The sequence below is a fragment of the Diaphorina citri genome, unplaced genomic scaffold, assembly GCF_000475195.1.
Source record: "Diaphorina citri unplaced genomic scaffold, Diaci psyllid genome assembly version 1.1 scaffold1787, whole genome shotgun sequence".
Classification (NCBI taxonomy): domain Eukaryota; kingdom Metazoa; phylum Arthropoda; class Insecta; order Hemiptera; family Psyllidae; genus Diaphorina; species Diaphorina citri.
Window position 1 is genome coordinate 43,340 of NW_007379213.1, and position 19,200 is coordinate 62,539.

The 19,200-nt window shown below is 35.6% G+C and overlaps 5 protein-coding genes across 5 annotated transcripts; all 5 read left to right on the forward strand.

Annotated features, from left to right (window-relative positions):
- Positions 1–181: 181 nt before the first annotated feature.
- Positions 182–6,553, forward strand: LOC108253438 (zinc finger protein 567-like). Its single transcript, XM_017447382.2, has 2 exons — positions 182–1,277; positions 6,436–6,553. Exon 1 carries the CDS (start codon positions 209–211, stop codon positions 971–973), a length of 765 nt encoding a protein of 254 aa, XP_017302871.1. The 5' UTR covers positions 182–208; the 3' UTR covers positions 974–1,277; positions 6,436–6,553.
- Positions 4,766–6,553, forward strand: LOC108253439 (zinc finger protein OZF-like). Its single transcript, XM_026829412.1, has one exon. It carries the CDS (start codon positions 4,772–4,774, stop codon positions 5,903–5,905), a length of 1,134 nt encoding a protein of 377 aa, XP_026685213.1. The 5' UTR covers positions 4,766–4,771; the 3' UTR covers positions 5,906–6,553.
- Positions 6,554–6,685: 132 nt separating this feature from the next.
- On the forward strand, positions 6,686–7,817 carry LOC108253440 (zinc finger protein OZF-like). The gene has a single exon (XM_017447384.2). It carries the CDS (start codon positions 6,704–6,706, stop codon positions 7,463–7,465), a length of 762 nt encoding a protein of 253 aa, XP_017302873.1. The 5' UTR covers positions 6,686–6,703; the 3' UTR covers positions 7,466–7,817.
- On the forward strand, positions 7,681–9,268 carry LOC113470731 (zinc finger protein OZF-like). The gene is made up of 2 exons (XM_026829409.1): positions 7,681–7,688; positions 8,260–9,268. Exons 1-2 carry the CDS (start codon positions 7,681–7,683, stop codon positions 9,266–9,268), a joined length of 1,017 nt encoding a protein of 338 aa, XP_026685210.1.
- Positions 9,269–9,685: 417 nt separating this feature from the next.
- LOC103517252 (zinc finger protein 721-like) lies at positions 9,686–15,464 on the forward strand. The gene is made up of 4 exons (XM_026829410.1): positions 9,686–11,700; positions 11,985–13,162; positions 13,263–14,524; positions 14,656–15,464. The coding sequence occupies exons 1-4, from the start codon at positions 9,761–9,763 to the stop codon at positions 15,091–15,093; spliced, it is 4,818 nt and encodes a 1,605-aa protein (XP_026685211.1). The 5' UTR covers positions 9,686–9,760; the 3' UTR covers positions 15,094–15,464.
- Positions 15,465–19,200: the final 3,736 nt, after the last annotated feature.

Here is a 19,200-nt window from a genome sequence, read left to right on the forward strand (position 1 = left end):
CCTTGTTTACATTCCAAGATTTCTTCTTCAGGGTCTAAAAAGCAATCGATATTTTTCACAACGTAAAAAGTTGTGAAAAATCCGAATACAAAGTCAAAACTCCGATTTTTTTTTTTTTTTTTTTTTTTTTTTTTTTTTTTTTTTGCTTTGTAATGAAAGTTTTGAAAATAAAAAGGTCTTATTTCGTCATTTACGAGGAAAACACGGAATGAAGATCAAGTTGTCAAGGCATAAAACGAAATGTGTATGTCACTATTGTAACAGAACTTTTGACTCCAAAGCTAAAATACAGGAACATATCATCTCTAGTCATATGCATGAAAAACTTTATCAGTGTGACTTTTGTGGATCTCAACAACGAACAAAGTGTAGATTTTATTATCACCTTAGAGACAAACACTTATCAAAACCGGCCAATTTATCCTGTGAATTTTGTTCAAGAATATTTACAAAGAAAGAACTACTGCGGTCACATCTGGCTGTTCATAAAATTGGGAAAAATTATCAATGTTATTACTGTCGAAAGACATACTGTCACAAACCAAATTTAACGAATCACATCCAAAATGTTCATCTAAAATCTGAACTTGAAAAAAGAACAGCAATATTAAAGAGGGAATTTATTTGTGATGTTTGTGGCAAATCTTATGTTCGTAAAGGTGCATTAACAGAACATCATCAAAGAGAACATCAAGGGAAGAAACCTGTTTGTACTATATGTGGTAAAATGCTAATTGATAAGAGATCATTGGCAAATCACATGAATACTCACACTGGTCTAAAACCTCATTGTTGCGAGATTTGTGGCAGATCTTATTCTACAGCAGCTTACTTGAAAGTCCATATGTCGTGTCATACTGGTGAAACGTCACATACTTGTCACTTGTGTCCACAGAAGTTCAGACAAAGATCATCCTATACTTTACATTACAAGACACATCATCCAGGCGTAATTCCTCCTAAACTAAGATAAAGAATAAATAATTATTGAACCAATAACCAATATAGGAACTTACTTATCTTTATGATATTAAATGATTTGGTTTTACAATCATAACATTTCACTATACATACACCTTGACTCAACATCAACATCTTGATTCTTGGTAGTCAAAGCCTTTTGTTTTTTTTATTGTTATCAAAGAGAAATCAATCATTAAAACAAACCTGACAGCAGATGACACTGCAGATGTAACAAATAATCATTGGCTTACAAGAAGAGCCAACTCCAGCAGATAGTACAGATGAAAAAATAAGCTCTTGAAACTAGTTAATAGGTATGTACCTATAAGTGTTTTTAAACTTGTTAAAAAAGTTCTCTAAAACCCATAAATGGAGGAGTTGCAATTGGGAAAATATTATTAATAAAAGGTCGATTCCTACGTAAAAAGTTGTGAAAAATCCAAATCTGAGGGCGGAATGACGTCATCACGCTCAAGAGCGTATGTCGTGTCAAGATACATAGTATTGTGTAGTAATGGAAACTCGAATATCTATGTAGCAGAAAGTGTCCAACGCACGTAGTCAGAGATGTGTAATTGTTTGCCGTATGGTTGCACACTTCATGAAACCATTTATTAAAAGACTATTAACCCCATGCAAATCAACTTGGTGAGAAAAGACAGTGTTCTAACGTGTAACCTCATATGCTATCTTCTTTTTGTTTTTTGTATCTACATCAAAATTCAGTGTCATTATCGTTCACTATTCTAAATCTTCACAATTAGGTATAGGTCCGAGTATGTATAGAAATGTTGGGCTGAACTTTCAGTAACGGATTTTTTTTTTTTTTTTTTTTTTTTTTTCGTTATTTTTTTGACGTCATCGCCTACGGGAGCGTATGCCGTGACGTCAAACTTCACGATTTACCGGTATTAAATCGATTCATCTCGGTATCTAGAAGTCGTAGAAGAAAAAGAAAAATTCCGTTGGTCCTCATTTTTCCTGCTGTATGACTTTGAAACAAGCGGGAGTGATGAATTATGACGTCATCGCTTGTTCTTTTGAAATTTACCCGACGCCACTGGTGAAATGTATTTAAAGTATTTTGTATACGGTTGTATTTAAAGGCAGAATCAAGAATCCTATTTTTTATATTATGAATTGGCTCTGCTCGTTCGCAAAGAGCGCTAGCTCAAAATTTGCTATTTTTCAGAAGGTCAAAAGAATTTTTGCAAAGTACAAAAAAAAATGTTAAGTCGTTCGTCCTTTCTTTAAATACAACCCATTTGAAAACATTATTTCTTCTTATATTAATTCTTTGTTTACGACTTTCTATTAATAAAACTTCCTACTTAAATTTGTTTTTATTTTAATCAAGATGTGTTTTAGTTTTACTCAGCTTTACTCAGGGACAAGGACGCTCATTGTTATAGCGAACCCGCAACCTGGCGCTCACAAGACAGACGCGCTAACCTCCAAGCGAACTAGTCTGGCTGGGGAACTTTAAACAGGGAGTATACCAGCCTGAAATTCCCTTGCTAAAGAAATAGCAAAGGTTGAGTGCGAAGGGCATCCACTCGCGAAATTTGTAGCCACAATATGCATATTGCTCAAAAAGAGACTTGTAAATTTCCAATCTCGCCAAGGTAGGTTCAGGTGACTCATTGTAAAAATTGTGCATGCTACTTATGTGTGTTTCGGTAGTCAGACACACATTTTTCTGATGTCTCAAGACCCAAGACCCATACGAAATTCCAATGGAAATTAGAATTTAACCTTCAATTTCATAATCATGAAAATATCCAAACCTTCAATAGAAGAGGAACACCGAAAGAACAAACATGTGGAATGTGGATACCTCAACTCATGAAGTAGTACGGTTGGATCCATATTGTGGTCATATTGCACATAAAAAAAGTAAAAAGAGGTTGTGGAATGTGGATACCTCAACTCATGAAGTTGTACGGTTGGATCCATACTGTTGTCATATTGCACATAAAAAAAGTAAAAAGAGGTAGGTTCATTGGTTGATTGTCTCTCCCCAGATGTTGCATTAGTCGTGGCAAAACGATCAGTGTTTTCTAAAGCCAGGATTTAAAGAAACACACATATCATGTCTCAAGTTTCACCATTTGTGTCCCTTATTTGGATCTATTCGAGTGGCCTAAGACGGTTATGATAACCCATGTTTTGATATACTAAGGTTATGATTTGATATAATAATGTTACGTTTTGGTATAATAAGGTCTAAAGAGATCACGATATAAACTAGAACAGGAACACCGAAAGAAGATGTGGAATGTGGATACCTCAACTCATGAAGTAGTACGGTTGGATCCATATTGTGGTCATATTGCACATAAAAAAAGTAAAAAGAGGTAGGTTCATTGGTTGATCGTCTTTCAATAAATGTTGCATTAGTCGTGGCAAAACCATTGGTGTTTTCTAAAGCCAGGATTTAAAGAAACACACATATCATGTCTCAAGTTTCACCGTTTGTGTCCCTTATTTGGATCTATTCGAGTGGCCCAAGACGGTTATGATAACCCATGTTTTGAAATACTAAGGTTATGATTTGATATAATAATGTTACGTTTTGGTATAATAAGGTCTAAAGAGATCACGATATAAACACTGCTTTCTGTATGCTCGTTACAGTTCTCAAGTCTCATGGAGTATAAAATATGCTAGTCATATCTCACAGACTGGGGGACTAGACTGTCCCTCTTCAATCCTGATGGCTGTATCTCACAAGGGCAGTAGGCAGTCCAGTTACTAACCTTGTGTTACCTCAACTAAAGCGTTTGGACGATCCGTTCGTTCCAGTTGACAAAAAGAAGAGTTACCAATTTAATCGATTAGAAGATGGTGCTTCTCGTCTAGAACAAATTGCAACTTAGACCCGATCTAATCTTGTGTGGTTTTTTTTTTTTTTTTTTTTTGTGTCAAAACAGGGGACTAGACAGTCCCTCTTCAATCCCAATGGCTGTATCTCACAAGGGCAGTAGGCAGTCCAGTTACTAACCTTGTGTTACAACTAAAGCGATTGGACTATCCGTTCGTTCCAGTTGACAAAAAGAAGAGCTACCAATTTAATCGATTGGAAGATGGTGCTTCTCGTCTAGACCAAATTGCAAGTTAGACTCTATCTAATCTTGTTTTGGTTTTTGTGTGTCAAAACACATATGAGTCAGGTGTTTTATTGAAACAATATCTACAATCCTAACTTAGACTCTAATGCCGACCACTCACGACAAGCTTGTACGGCAAAATTGAACGCGTGTGGCAGAAAAAGTTTTTTTTTTTTTAACTTTAACCAGGACTGAGGTATACCTCTACTAAAGTGTAAAGTTTTAGAGCCAGCACTCAAAAAGCACATTGCGTGCTATATTTAATGTTTTAATGAAATTGTATTACCTATTGATTTATACTAAGTTATACATCTTATATCATGCTATCTCGTATTAGTGTTCTGTATCTGATGAGGTCGTATTGTTCAGTAACGGATTTTAAGACTTCTTTTGTAGAACATCCTAACTTTTGTCAACTGCAACATTCACCCTCTAAGAAATGTGTATTTCTAAAATTGTGCTCAAAGTCTGTGACTATCTAACTATTAAAAAAGAGAAACCCAAACTGTATTCGAAATAGGTCAAGGTTAAGATGTCATAATTTGTAATAGAATGTTTTCATTGAATTTTACTGGAATAGACAAAAATAAATTTTACCATTTTTTTTTTTTTTTTTTTTTCAAAAAAAGAAAATCTTATAATTTTAAACTGTTTGTCAGCTTTCATCTTTTTTTTTAGTGTTATACCTATTCTTGAGTATGCTGATTTGCACATGTGTTTTCTACTTTTTTTTTATCTGTTCGGGTCGTATTGTTAGTAACGGATTTTATTTTTCTTTCGTTATCTCTTTCAGATTATCCGAGAATAAACAAACCATAGGTGACATAAAAGTAGAAAACGCCGTCTATAGGATCAAATCTAAAGATTTATTGGCAACTTCATATGTTTGGGACGAGGAGCGATGCCGTTCATGTGGACTTCTATCAGGAAGTATTACTCAAGCTTACATTCATTACTTGGAATGTAAAAATCGGAAAAACAAGTTATATGAATGTTCGCTTTGTAATAAAACGTCTGGAAATAAACATGATCTTCTTAAACATTTACGAGGAAAACACAAAATGAAGATCAAGTTGTCGGGTCATAAGACGAAATGCGTATGTCATTATTGTAACAAAACATTTGACTCCAAAGCTAAAATACAGGAACATATCTCGGGTCATATGTTTGACAAACGTTATCAGTGTGACTTGTGCGGATATCAAATACGAAGGAAGGAAAAACTTTATCTTCATATTCGAGAGATTCATTTAGGAAAACAGTCAACCAAAGTTTCTTGTTCAATATGTTCAAGAACATTTGCTAGAAAAGCTCTACTACAGACACATCTTGCTGTACACACAGTTGAAAAAAACTTTGAATGTTATTATTGTCAAAAGAGATATTGCCAGAAAACAAATTTAACAAAGCATATCCAAAATTTTCATCTGAAAACTGTGCTTGAAAGAAGAAGAGAATTATTGTTTTTAAAGAAGGAATTTATATGTGATGTTTGTGGCAAATCTTATGTTCGTAAAGGTGGATTGACAGAACATCATCAAAGAGAACATCAAGGGAAGAAACCTGTTTGTACTATATGTGGTAAAATAGTCGTGGAAAAAAGATCTTTGGAAATTCACATGAATGCTCACGCGGGTTTAAAACCTCATTGTTGTGAGTTATGTGGCAGATCTTTCACTACGTATAAATATTTGAAAGTCCATATGTTTTGTCATACTGGTGAAACACCACATGTTTGTCACCTGTGTCCAAAGAAGTTCAGACAAAGATCATCCTATACTTTACATTACAAGACACATCATCCTGGCGTGATTCCTCCTAAGCTAAGATAAAGAATAATTATTGAACCAATAACCAACATAGAAACTTACTTATCTTTATAATATTAAATGATTTGATTTTACAATCATTACTACATTATTACACTATACCTACACCTTGAGTCGTTTTTTTATTGTTATCATAGAAGTAATCAATCATTAAAACCAACCTGACAGCAGATGATACTGCAAATGTAACAAATAATCATTCGCTTACAAGAAGAGCCAACTCCAGCAGCTATGTACATAATATGTATGGTATTACAGATGAAAAAATGAGCTCTTAAAACTAGTTAATAGGTATGTTATGTACCTATGTAAATAAAATTCTCTAAAACCCATAAATTCTACTAAAGTGTAAAGTTCTAGAGCCAGCACTCAAACAGCGCATTGTGTATATTTAATGTTTTAATGAAATTGTATTACCTAATGATTTATACTAAATTATACATCTTATATCATGCTATCTCGTATTAGTGTTCTGTATCTGATGAGGTCGTATTGTTCAGTAACGGATTATTTCTTTTCGTTTTCTCTTTCAGATCCGAGAATAAACAAATCATAGGTGATTTAAAAGTAGAAAACACCGTCTATAGGATCAAATCTAAAGATTTATTAGCATCTTTTTCATCAGATGTTTGGGACGAGGAGCGATGCCGTTCATGTGGACTTCTATCAGGAAGTATTACTCAAACTTACATTCATTACTTGGAATGTAAAAATCGAGGAAAGTTGTATGAATGCTCGCTTTGTAATAAAAGTTTTGAAAATAAAAAGGTCTTGTTTCGTCATTTACGAGGAAAACACGGAATGAAGATCAAGTTGTCAAGTCATAAGACGAAATGTGTATGTCACTATTGTAACAAAACTTTTGACTCCAAAGCTAAGATACAGGAACATATCTTGGGTCATATGTATGAAAAGCTTTATTATTGTGACATTTGTGGATCCCAACAACGAACAAAGTGTAGATTTTATCGTCACCTTAGAGACAAACACTTATCAAAACCGGCCAATTTATCCTGTGAATTTTGTTCCAGAATATTTACAAAGAAGGAACTATTGCAGTCACATCTAGCTGTTCATAAAATTGGAAAAAATTATGAATGTTATTACTGTCGAAAGACATACTGTCACAAACCAAATTTAACAATTCACATCCAAAACGTTCATCTAAAATCTGAACTTGAAAAAAGAACAGCAATATTAAAGAGGGAATTTATTTGTGATGTTTGTGGCAAATCATATGTTCGTAAAAGTGGATTGACAGATCATCATAGAAAAGAACATCAAGGAGGGAAACCTGTTTGTACTATTTGTGGTAAAATGCTAATTGATAAGAGATCATTGGCAAATCACATGAATGCTCATGCAGGTCTAAAACCTCATTGTTGCGAGATTTGTGGCAGATCTTATTCTACAGCAGCTTACTTGAAAGTCCATATGTCTTGTCATACTGGTGAAACACCACATACTTGTCACCTGTGTCCAAAGAAGTTCAGACAAAGATCATCTTATAGTTTACATTACAAGACACATCATCCGGGCGTAATTCCTCCTAAGCTAAGATAAATAAAAATACAAAGTTTTTGATTTACCAACCTACCTGCCATAATCTGTTTGGTATACCTACCTAATATCAACCTTGTTTATTTAATATTTAAACAAAGTATATCAAATATACCGTGATGTTCTTGATTAGCGTAATCAAGAAAGATTTATAATAATTAGTTTTTCATCACGCTCAAAACGTGCGACATCGACAGTGCTAATCTTAAAATATACATATGACAGTGCTAATCTTAAACCATTTGATTGAATTTTTTCAACTTTCTGTAGGAAATTTTATTTTGAGTAGTAGGTAATTTTGTATTTTTATTTCTTTAATCAATCCATCACAAGCACAATTAGAGCTAAATCCTCCTCGTCTAAAACTTGCGCATGATAACAGCTAGAGTTTCTGTCGACTGAAGAGGAAACAGCTTAGGCTCATCGCATACATTTCCATCATGATCTTTTCTTTTCCAACATCCGACTTGATAGGCATTTCTTTTCTATTGTTTTCTCCATATCTTGAATTGAAATTTTAAATATTTTACTTGTGTTGCATCAAAAATTTTGGTTTAGATTTGTAAATTTGTGTAGTGTAGAGAATTATATTTTAGAAGGAAAATTGCTTTTATTTCCCGCTGCCTATTTTACTGATTAAGGTATATGAATGTCATCTCTTTCATCTGCTAAGGTTATATCAAATAGCTTTATGCTACCTCGCTGAGATTTCAAGAATATCTTTATTCCTTAACGTGATAATGAGCGTATGGACCAAATTGTAGTAACGGATGTTTCTCTTTGATTGTCTCTTTCAGGTCCGAGAGAAATGATGAAATCATAGGGGACTTGAAAAATGACAGTGCTGTCTATAAAATCAAATCTGAAGATTTAGTGGCGGCTATGACATCAGATGATTGGGGAGAGAAGCGATGTCGTTTGTGTGGAATTGTATCAGAAAACATGACTCTGGCTTACATACATTACTTGGAATGTATAAATCGGTATAATAAGACATACGAATGTAGCACGTGCAAAAAAACTTTCAACAGGAAGCGGTATCTTTTCCTGCATTTGAGAGAAACACACAAAATGAAAATACCGAAAATGAATGGCAGCCGTAAACGTGAACTTGTTTGTAACTATTGTAACAAAACATTCCCGACCAAAGTCCAACTAACAGAACATATTTTTGTTCACATGAATATTAAAAACTACACATGTGATTTGTGTGGAGCCCAATTTAAAGACAAAACTAGTTTCCAGAAACACATTAAATTTAAACACCTTGGGATACTACGGAAACAATCCTATTATATGCGTAAAAGTGAAAGAGTAGTATGTCACTATTGTCAAAAGTCGCTTGCTTCGAAACCAAATCTAATCAGTCATATTCGTTCATATCACATGAAAAAAGATGCTAAACCTGCTGCTAAACCAGAAATACCTAAAGTGAAAAAGTTCATCTGTTATATTTGTGGTAAAGCGTATTCTTATAGAGGAGGTTTGCTTGAGCATACTAAAATCCAACATGAAGATGGCAAACGTACTTGTCCTATCTGTGGTAAAAAAGTTGTTAAAAAATTTTCCTTGGAAATTCATATGAATACTCACACTGGAGTAAAATCTCATTGTTGTGAGATTTGTGGTAAATCTTATTCTACTGCAAATTATTTAAGAATCCATATGTTATATCATACTGATATATTACCATATGCTTGTCATGTGTGTCCAAAGAAGTTCAAACAAAGATCATCCTTTAGTTCACATTATAAGAATCGACATCCGGGCGTAGCTACTCCTAAGTTAAGAACCTATGATGTTTAGTATCTATGTCTACCAATAAACAAGTCAGAATGTCTTACATCAAATGCCTCCTAAGCTAAAATGAAAAATTTAATTAATAGAAAAACATATTCACATGTTATTATATTTGATTTGTGTACTGAGGGACATATTGTATGCTTGTGTCTATAAATAATTATTAGTTTTAATTTTAGGTTGATATCGTTTCAAAAAGAATGTATAGGTATATCTAGTTAATAAATAAAAGCTATAAATCTCCACAGGTCCATTGGATACATATCCATCATTGAGAAATTATGATCTTGAAAATTTCATGTTCTTGGTGGCATTTCTTCGTTAATTTTCGATACAGTCTCCTACTGATATTGATTCCAATCACTTTGTCTACAAGCTTTTTATTTTATTATTCTTTTTTTTTTTTTTACTTTCTATTTGAAAATTGAAAATGCTGTCTATAAAATCCGATCTAAAGATTTAGTGGATACTTATTCATCAGACAATATATTCAATGAAATGAGATGTCGCATATGTGGTATTTTATCAGGTAGTTTAACTCAAGCTTACATTCATTCTTTGGAATGTAAGAAGCGAAAAAATCATATCTATGAATGTTCAACGTGCAAGACATCATTCGAAAAGAAATCAACCTTACTTACTCATTTAAAACGAAAGCACAAAATTAGGCTACGGATGAATAAAAAAAGTCGTACTATGTTTTGCAATTATTGCAACAAAAAATTCAAGTATAAACCTCTCATACTCAACCATATTTTAGGCCACATGGGGTTAAAAAGATTTGAATGTGATTTGTGTGACGCCAAATACCAGAATAAAGGAGAATTTTCTAGGCACATTAAAGGAAAACATCTAGGGAATATTCCGAAGACATACTATCCTTGTTCCTATTGTCCAAAACAATGCGCAAGTAATCAATCTCTCCGATATCATGAAGCTGCACATAGATCAGAAGAGAGATTCGAATGTTTTTATTGTAAAAAGACATATGGCCGCAAAGGTAGTTTAGCATATCACATAAGAAACGCTCATTTAAATTCTGACTCGACTGGAAAAGGAAAGGAACCAAAGAAGAGGGGATTTATATGTGATGTTTGTGGTAAATCTTACGTTCGGAAAGGTGCACTCAAGGATCATTATCTAAGAGAGCATAAGGGAATCAAACCGACTTGTGAAATCTGTGGTAAAAAAGTTATTGACAAAAGATCTCTGGAAATTCACATGAATGCTCACGCAGGTTTAAAACCTCATTGTTGTGATTTTTGTGGCAGATCTTTCACTACGGATAAGTATTTGAAAGTCCATATGTTTTGTCATACTGGTGAAACACCACATGTTTGTCACCTGTGTCCAAAGAAGTTCAGACAAAGATCATCTTGTAATAGAATTTTCCGTATCGTTATCTCTTTCAGATTGGGGAGAAATGAAATGAAAGAACAATTGACAAATGACAATGCTGTCTATAAGGTCAGATCTAAAGATCTAGTAGCGGCTATCACAGATGATGGGGACGAAAATAGATGCCGTTTGTGTGGAATTAAATCAGAAAACATGACTATGGCTTACATACATTACTTGGAATGTAAAAATCAATCAAAAGTGTTCGAATGTTCCCCTTGTAATAAAAGCTTTTCAAATAAATATCAACTTTTTGATCATTTACGAGAAATCCACAAAATGAAGATATCGTTAAGGGGTCACAATTATATTTGTGATTATTGTAAAAGAAATCTTAAGAAAAAATATCAACTAAAGAAACACATTTTGGTTCATATGAAAAACAGTCCGTGTGATTTGTGTGGAATCCAGTATAGTAGTATACGAGGATTGTATAATCATATAAAAAAGAGCCACCTCCGTATACGCAAAAAAATATTTCGCTGTGCCTCTTGCTATAAAGAATACTCAAGCCAACAAGATCTAATTAGTCATAAAAAGGTGCACAAGAATGATGAAAGATTTGTATGCTTCCATTGTAACCAGTCGTTTAAATTGAAACAAACTCTACAAAGACATATGCGTAACATTCACTTGAGATCAAATGTTGAGAAAGAGTTATGTAAAAAGAAAAAGTTCATCTGTGGTATCTGTGGTAAAATGTATGCTCGTAATGGTGGTTTGACTGCGCATACCCAACGCCAACATGAAAATGCCAAACCGGCTTGTACCATCTGTGGTAAAAAAGTTTCCGACAAAAGGGCTTTAGAAATTCACATGAATACTCACACTGGTCTAAAACCTCATTGTTGTGAAATTTGCGGCAGATCTTATTCTACTGCAAATTATTTGAAAGTCCATATGCTTTGTCATACTGGTGAAACACCACATGTTTGTCACTTGTGTCCCAAGAAGTTCAGACAGAGATCATCCTATACTTTACATTACAAGACACATCATCCGGGTGTAATTCCCCCAACTAAGCGTGGAGTACAAGTATAGCAGTATATGTAGGGATCTTATCTACTACATATAATTATGTTGATCTTGGGTTCTTATCTATCTACCTAGTTGTGTTTTTCTTCGTTTTGTTTTTGCTCTTGTATCCATCCCTTCAAAATTGCGTTTTGCAAAATTGTTTACACCTATGTTTAGGTAGGTACCTACTCGTATTTCAAAAAGACGAATTAGTAATGGCATTTTTTTTTTCCTTATCTCTTTCAGATCAGTCGTGAAAAATAATAACGCTAAAGTATGTGAGTTTGATCTTAGTATAATGAAAAATCTTCCTTATCTCTTTCAGATCAGTCGTGAAAAATAATAACGCTAAAGTATGTGAGTTTGATCTTAGTATAATGAAAAATCTTAACCAGGATCAAGATTTGAGTGAATCTGACAGACATATGTGTCAGTGGTGTTGGTACACTTGTGACAGTATGACCAGTTTCTACCTTCATATTTACGAATGTAAAAAACAAGTGAAAATTTACAAATGCTCCATCTGTGGCAAACATTTGAAAAAAAGAAGTTCTATAAAACCCCACCTGATAATGCAACATTTTGACAATCAATCTACCAATTGTCATCTTTGTCACAAAACGTATACGTCCCAGATTCAATTGAAACGACACTATAAGAAATGCAAAATTCGAAAATGGAAAGAAAAGAAAGGTATACGGTGTACTTACTGCAATATGATGATGAAATCTCGGAAATTATACGCTATTCACCTTAGAAAGTGTAAGCAACGAAGATTTGAATGTCATGACTGCAAGAAAGTTTTCCACCGCAAGAAAGAAATTGAGGCACATGTGACAAGACATCTTGGAACCCAAGATTTTGCTTGTGATATGTGTGGCAAAAAATTTAAAGTTCATAACAATCTTTCCTATCACATTAGACGTGTTCATTTAAGAGTCACTCGCAGGGAAGATAATGTTAAAAAATTTACATGTTCGATATGCTCAAAAAGTTTCAAGACTCAGTTAATACTAGATGACCATCAACATGTTCACACAGGAATCAAAAAATATAATTGTCCTATATGTAATAACCTGTTTTCATATAAAGGAGCTGTACAAAGGCACATTAGGAATACGCATGAATATACAGGGCCGAAGCCTTTGCTGCAGTGTGAGCTATGTGGCAAGTCCTATGCACATAGAAAATCACTTGGCCACCACATGAACATTAAACATTTGAACCGAAAACCAACATGCACCATTTGTAATAAAACTTTTTCTTGCAACAAAGGTTTGGAAATCCATATGAACACCCATTCTGGTGTAAAACCTTGGTTTTGTGAGATTTGTGGACGATACTTTAGCACTAGTGACTACTTGAAAGTTCATGTCAGAATTCATACAGGCGAGTTACCATTCAGTTGTAAAGTATGCCCCAAATCTTTCAAGCAAAGGTCCTCACTAACAGCTCACTATAAAGTTATTCATCCTGGAGTAGCTTATTGAATCGTTTGCCAACGATTGCTGAAAGGTAGAACAAAAACTACAACTCCAAGTACTATGTTTGTTAAATTTGTAGATATTTAACAGGATGTGTTGAGTAATGGACTCTGTTTTCATTGTGTCTTTCAGAGTGACCAAGGAAAGTCAAAACAAAGTAAAGGAAAAGACAATTGTATGTGAATATGATCTCAGTTTAATCAGGTCAGTAGATCAGTGTTCAAAGTTGCTGGGAGCTCTAGACGTTGACGAGTTGAAATGTAAATCATGTGGCCTGCTGGAAGAATCAGAAACAGCACTCTATATCCATACGTGGGAATGTAGCAAACAAAACAAAATCTTCAAGTGCTCATTATGTGGCAAAGAGTTTATATCAAAAAATACTTTGAAAAAACACTTGCGAAACAAACATATGAAAAAGGAACTTTCATGTCATCTCTGCAAAAGAACGTTTGATACAGAGTATGCTCGGAAAAAGCATAGAAAAACATGTTCTTGGAAATTTGAAAGCACACTTGTTGTTAACACTCAATATAAATGCGATTTATGCGATCATATGGATACATCTATGAATGACTTTTTGAATCATACTCGGAACTGTGAGGGACAATACTATGATTGCGATATTTGCGAGGAAAGATTCACAAAGAAGCAGGCAATTCGAGAACATATGTACTCACATACCAAAGAGAAACCTTACTCATGTGACGTGTGTCAAAAATCTTTTTTGTTAAAACGTCGTTTACATCTTCATATTCGTCGTGTCCATATCTTGAAGCTTGGCACCACGTCCAAGCAAACCTATACATGTATAACTTGTCACAAACAGTATCGATGTAAACAATCACTCAGAACGCATGTGTTGTCACATCTAGACATGGACACTGTCACTCCGTACATTTGTCAGCTATGTGGCAAACAATACTCTAGCCGTGGCAATATGAACAGACACATTGCAGTGCGCCATGAACGTAAGTATTCAGATAAAATCAAACAAACAGTCCAATGTGAAGTATGTGGAAAATCTTATTCACAAACACGTCACTTGCGCAGACATTTCCGTATAAATCATGGTGATGGAAAGCTAAAGTGTCCTATTTGTGGGAAGAGACTGTCGGAAAAGAAAGGTTACGACATTCATATGAACACACACACTGGAATCAAACCATGGTGCTGTGAAATCTGTGGCCGAGGCTTTAGCACCAAGGATTATTTGAAAGTTCATGTCCGCATTCACACAGGTGATATGCCATATAAATGTGATTTCTGTCCCAAATCATACAAACAAAAGTCTACCTTAATAGCACACTATAGACTTTTTCATCCTGGCGTAGAGAGTTCTCAATCCCATCTTGTTCCTTTGTAGTTGAAATAGAAATATGTTTCCTATCACACAATCAAGAAGAAATATTTACCACCTTTAAGTAGGTATACGTACCTTCTACAACAAAGAAACCTTAAGAAACCTTAAAACCTATTGCATGTCAGGACTAGGGGGACGGGGGGCGGCGAACCAAACGCAGTATTATAGCCAGGAACATTTGTGTTTACAGATATCATATGAACACAATTCATTTGAAGCTCAAGTTCGAGTGCGAGGTATGTCAGAGGAAGATGGGGACCAAGAAACACTTGCGGTTACATATGAGGACGCACACGAATGAGAGGCCGGCTGTATGTTCTGTGTGCGGCAAGAGTTTCCGGCGTGGTGATTATCTATCAGAACACATGAGGATACACACGGGACAGAAACCGTATGTGTGTGAAGTTTGCGGGAAGAGGTTCACGCAGAAGCAGGCGCTGAATATTCACACGAGATCTCACACAGGGGAGCGGCCATATTGTTGTGAACTTTGCTCGGAACGGTTTATCAGTAGACCACTTCTCAAACATCATCTGAGAAGTAGACATCCTACTGTCCGGACATATTGACACTCATGATAACTTCAATCTGAAGACAGTCTATTCTCGTCAGTTCTAAGATTTCTAGCTAGTAGCTACATTTCCTTTGGGGATGAACTAAGGTTTTCTTTACGTCGCATCGCGTCCGTAAATCTCGCCACTCATGATCAGTCATACCATACCTACTCGAGCTTCAGAGTCTTTAAACTAACATCGTCATTTGACCACGACTAACTTCAAAAGACACATTTAGTTAGTTTTTTAACCCAGCTCCTTAGCTAGGTAGGTACAACTTTTTACTTCCCAAAAATTTCCAACTTGGTGTAAATCGAAAAGAAAACTATTCAGGTTAACCAAAGGGTGAGATTAGTGCCCAAGGCACTACCTCTTCTACCCAAGTGTAAACATGCTTCCAATAATTCTGAGATTTTATATTTTATTTAATAAAAGATTGTAATTCTGAGATTTTATATTTTATTTAATAAAAGATTGTTTATAAGAAAATGAAATTTGCATCTTGGACGCTATAGGTTTTGTGGGGGATTTTGGAGAGTAATTCCAAGGACAACACGTATCGTGAGATTAAAATCATAGAAAGCTGCTACTCTGTTCCATAAAGTGTAGGCATGCAAAATTGCTTATGAGTTATAATAAAGCCTTGCTTTTTTGCTGGAATAACCAGTTGCCTTTACGAGCCTGAGTGCACCTGGAATTAACCAGGAGTACGTAATATCTCAGACTATCACTCGGCCAGAGATACCAACCATGCAGAACAATCTGTTTAACTTCAATCTAAGTGTAATCTTGAAGTGTGACTCCGGGTATAAGGAGTCACAGAAGATCAAATCAGGTCGCTGCGCCGTCACAAAGGCTTCTACAGCCCTTAGCCCTACCTTAAAGGCCCTTCACCCTCGTAGATTCGTATAAGCTTAACCCATCCTTTAGGTCTCTTTGCCCCTACACCTAAGCCTCTGAGTGGGCTTTTTCCATATGGAGTTAAGCACCCTTCACCCTACTTTTACAAACGCGATATCGGTCAGTTTGGATTACGAATCTCTGATCTGCTCCTTGAATCCATGTGGGCTCTGAAATTCACGGAAAGACTTGTGAAAGAGCTGCATAGATTGAACGTGTAAGTAACTTTCCTAACACCCGGGTCTATAGTCTCATGTTGACTTTACTATTGGGGCAAGAAACAGCACCGCGTGTTAAACCAAAAGAGACTTAACCACTGATTTATTTACATTTATAAACGGTTTCCCTTTACTGTCTATTTACAAATCAGCATTCTAAATATCAAAAAATTAATTTGATCCAATATAGATTTGGACATGAGATTGAAAATCCAGAAAAACGTCAAGATAAATGGACTAACAAGTTCGTAATAAAGTCAATATGAGACTGTACACCCGGCCATTTATCAAATCAAATCTCAAATTCTCTGTGGTAAAGCAGAGCTTTTTCTATGGAGTTCTGAGCTATTTTCTTGTTGAGAAGAATTGCCAAGTGAAATCACTCCGGTGAGATTATCGATCTTGCGTTTGGGATGTATTATGTTGTCTACAGCACTTGCAGTATCGGTCGTACTGGTAGTAGGGATCACTGCAATACGGATAGCATCTGTAGTGTCTAATACCGCTGTAGTGTTTACTACAGCACGTCCGGTATCCGATTCATTTACTCCTACTGTAGTGTTGATTGTAACACGCTGGGCATCCGTAGTATTGTCGCCAAGATCGTTAACTTGATTTGAACGATTGTTAACTTCTGTTGGAATGTTGTTGACTTCTATAGCAGGATTCTTGACTTCTGGGTCATTCTGACGACCAATTCGCTTCAGGATCGTGTTGGTTTTATTTTTGAGCTGTTCATCTATCATAGCGATCATCTCTTGCACAGTTGACACAAAGCCATCGTCATCTTGGTTTGTCTGTGTTACTTCCGCTCACGACTTCCCCACACTTCCCAGGCATAAAAATAAGGTTATATTTTGCAACAAACATATCACATGTAAATATGGGGGTTATTATAAACAATAAACAATCCTCCAGGCCTCAATACAATGCACAAGAGGAAGGAAATTTGAAATCAAACAAAATAAAAGAAACATTTAATTGGGGAAAAAAAAGCTCTCGATTTAAACATTTAGCAATTACGGAGAATCCAGAGTAGCTACAGTCTTACGGCTTGTTTTTTTTTTTTTTTTTTTTTTTCTTTTATTAAGTTTCAGGTTTTCCCCCGCTTTTTTTTTTGTGGCAAGAAAAAAATTTTTTTTTTCACTTTAATGAGTTTCACCGCCGTTTTTATTTCGTAGCAATGAAACAACTGCTACATTAGACGCGTGTGGTCTGTGTCGTAGCATACCGATCCAGTAGTATGCCTCTCATTAGATGGGCGAGCAGAGACATACGAGTAATACCTACTTCTAATTTAGGTGCTGGGTCAACGCGAGAACACCAGAAAGTAACCTGTTGAAATAAATATTTGCAATCGATAAACGAGTGCAAATTTTCGTCCATGGTGGGGATCGAACCCGACACAACATGTACATATACTACTGTTTCGGGCTGTACTCAGGCCTCAAAGATACTTCTCTTTGTAGGTTTTGTTGGAAGCCGCATGTTGTCCGGTTTGGTTCAGATGTTTATCTTCCGGTTGTGCATTAGAGGTGTCCGTTAGCACAGGTTGTTTGTCAGAGTTGTCAAGTTCTGGTACCAATGCTTGGCGTGTTTCATTCTCGACTACTATTCCATCAACAGCTCTCTTGACACGTATCAGTTGTTTAAGTTGTTCACTGCTATCAAGAGGTGGCAAGTCGTCTAGAAGACTGTTTTGACTCGCGTATAATCCTTCATGCTTGGAGATTTCCAAGGTGTGAGCTGTCTTGTCTTGTCCGTTGAGATAGATGTGATAGATGTTGGGTGGTAGTAGGTTTCTGTTGTCAATACCTTGAGGGTACTGAATGTCTCTCTTATGTTCATTATTAGGGATGATCGAGTTAGGTTCTTGGTTGAGGAAGAACACATGGAAAGCATTCTTGTAGATGCTGTCAATGCTGTGAGGATTGACTTCATGCTTCTTAGATGGGTGCTGACCTACATTCTGTGCCAACGCAGTGGAGACACCTGGAATAAAATGCGGATCTTGTTTAATACATCTAGAGATTCTAAAGCTAGCCACACTTCGTAGCATACCGATCCAGTAGTATGCCTCTCATTAGATGGGCGAGCAGAGACATACGAGTAATACTCCCCATTTAGGTGCTGGGTCAACGCGAGAACACCAGAAAGGAACCTGTTGAAATATTTGCAATCGATAAACGAGTGCAAATTTTTGTCCATGGTGGGAACCGAACCCGACACAACATGTACATATACTACTGTTTCGGGCTGTACTCAGGCCTCAAAGATACTTCTCTTTGTAATATTGTGTAAACCTGGAGTTCATAGCAGTTTAGTCCAATATACGTAAGTTGTAAAATAATAGAATCGATTTAATGTTGAATGAAAATAAAATGGTTTCTAGCAGTGTACTGAGCAAAAATAATAAGGGTAATTGATAAAACTTAGGACGCACCAATAGAAAATAAAACAATAAAATAGAGTTGTATTTTCCTTCCGGAAGTTCCCTTCTTTTTCCTATGGTTTATATGGTTTTTCTCCCCACCTAAATTCCTGTCCAGCCTTGGAAGCCAGCAGTTCCATTATAGAAAAATATTGGGACGCGCGTAGGAAAATGGCCCAGTGATCAATGTCCCGACATTTGCAAACAACAACATATAGTTTAGCAGAGGTGCTATCACGGCAAAAGGGGGGAATTTGCGAAAGTAGAATATGGCTAAGCTAAATCTAAAAGCGGCACGACAAATGTGAAACAACACAATAGACATCAAACCCTAACTACAGTCAGTACAAAGTAAGAAAAAACTGGATGCCAAAATACCACCAACCGCAGCAACTATCTCAAACGTTTCGTGTCGCATCCTTGTCATATTTTACAGCTACATACCAAATTTCAAGTCTCTAGCTCTTACAGTTGAGATATTTTGTTTACAGACATACGCACACACGGACCAATGGCTGAAACTTTGGATTTAGGCTCTAGGGACCTCAAAACGTGTTTTGGCACTAAAAACTG

Excerpts from the sequence above, each read along its gene's own strand:
- LOC108253438 (XM_017447382.2), top strand. The coding sequence starts at position 209 with ATGAAGATCAAGTTGTCAAGGCATAAAACGAAATGTGTATGTCACTAT.
- LOC108253439 (XM_026829412.1), top strand. The coding sequence starts at position 4,772 with ATGCTGATTTGCACATGTGTTTTCTACTTTTTTTTTATCTGTTCGGGT.
- LOC108253440 (XM_017447384.2), top strand. The coding sequence starts at position 6,704 with ATGAAGATCAAGTTGTCAAGTCATAAGACGAAATGTGTATGTCACTAT.
- LOC103517252 (XM_026829410.1), top strand. The coding sequence starts at position 9,761 with ATGAGATGTCGCATATGTGGTATTTTATCAGGTAGTTTAACTCAAGCT. Across the intron at positions 11,701-11,984 it reads AAGCGTGGAGTACAAGTATA|CTTCCTTATCTCTTTCAGAT; the intron begins GCAGTATATGTA and ends ATAATGAAAAAT. Across the intron at positions 13,163-13,262 it reads TATTCATCCTGGAGTAGCTT|TAATGGACTCTGTTTTCATT; the intron begins ATTGAATCGTTT and ends GGATGTGTTGAG.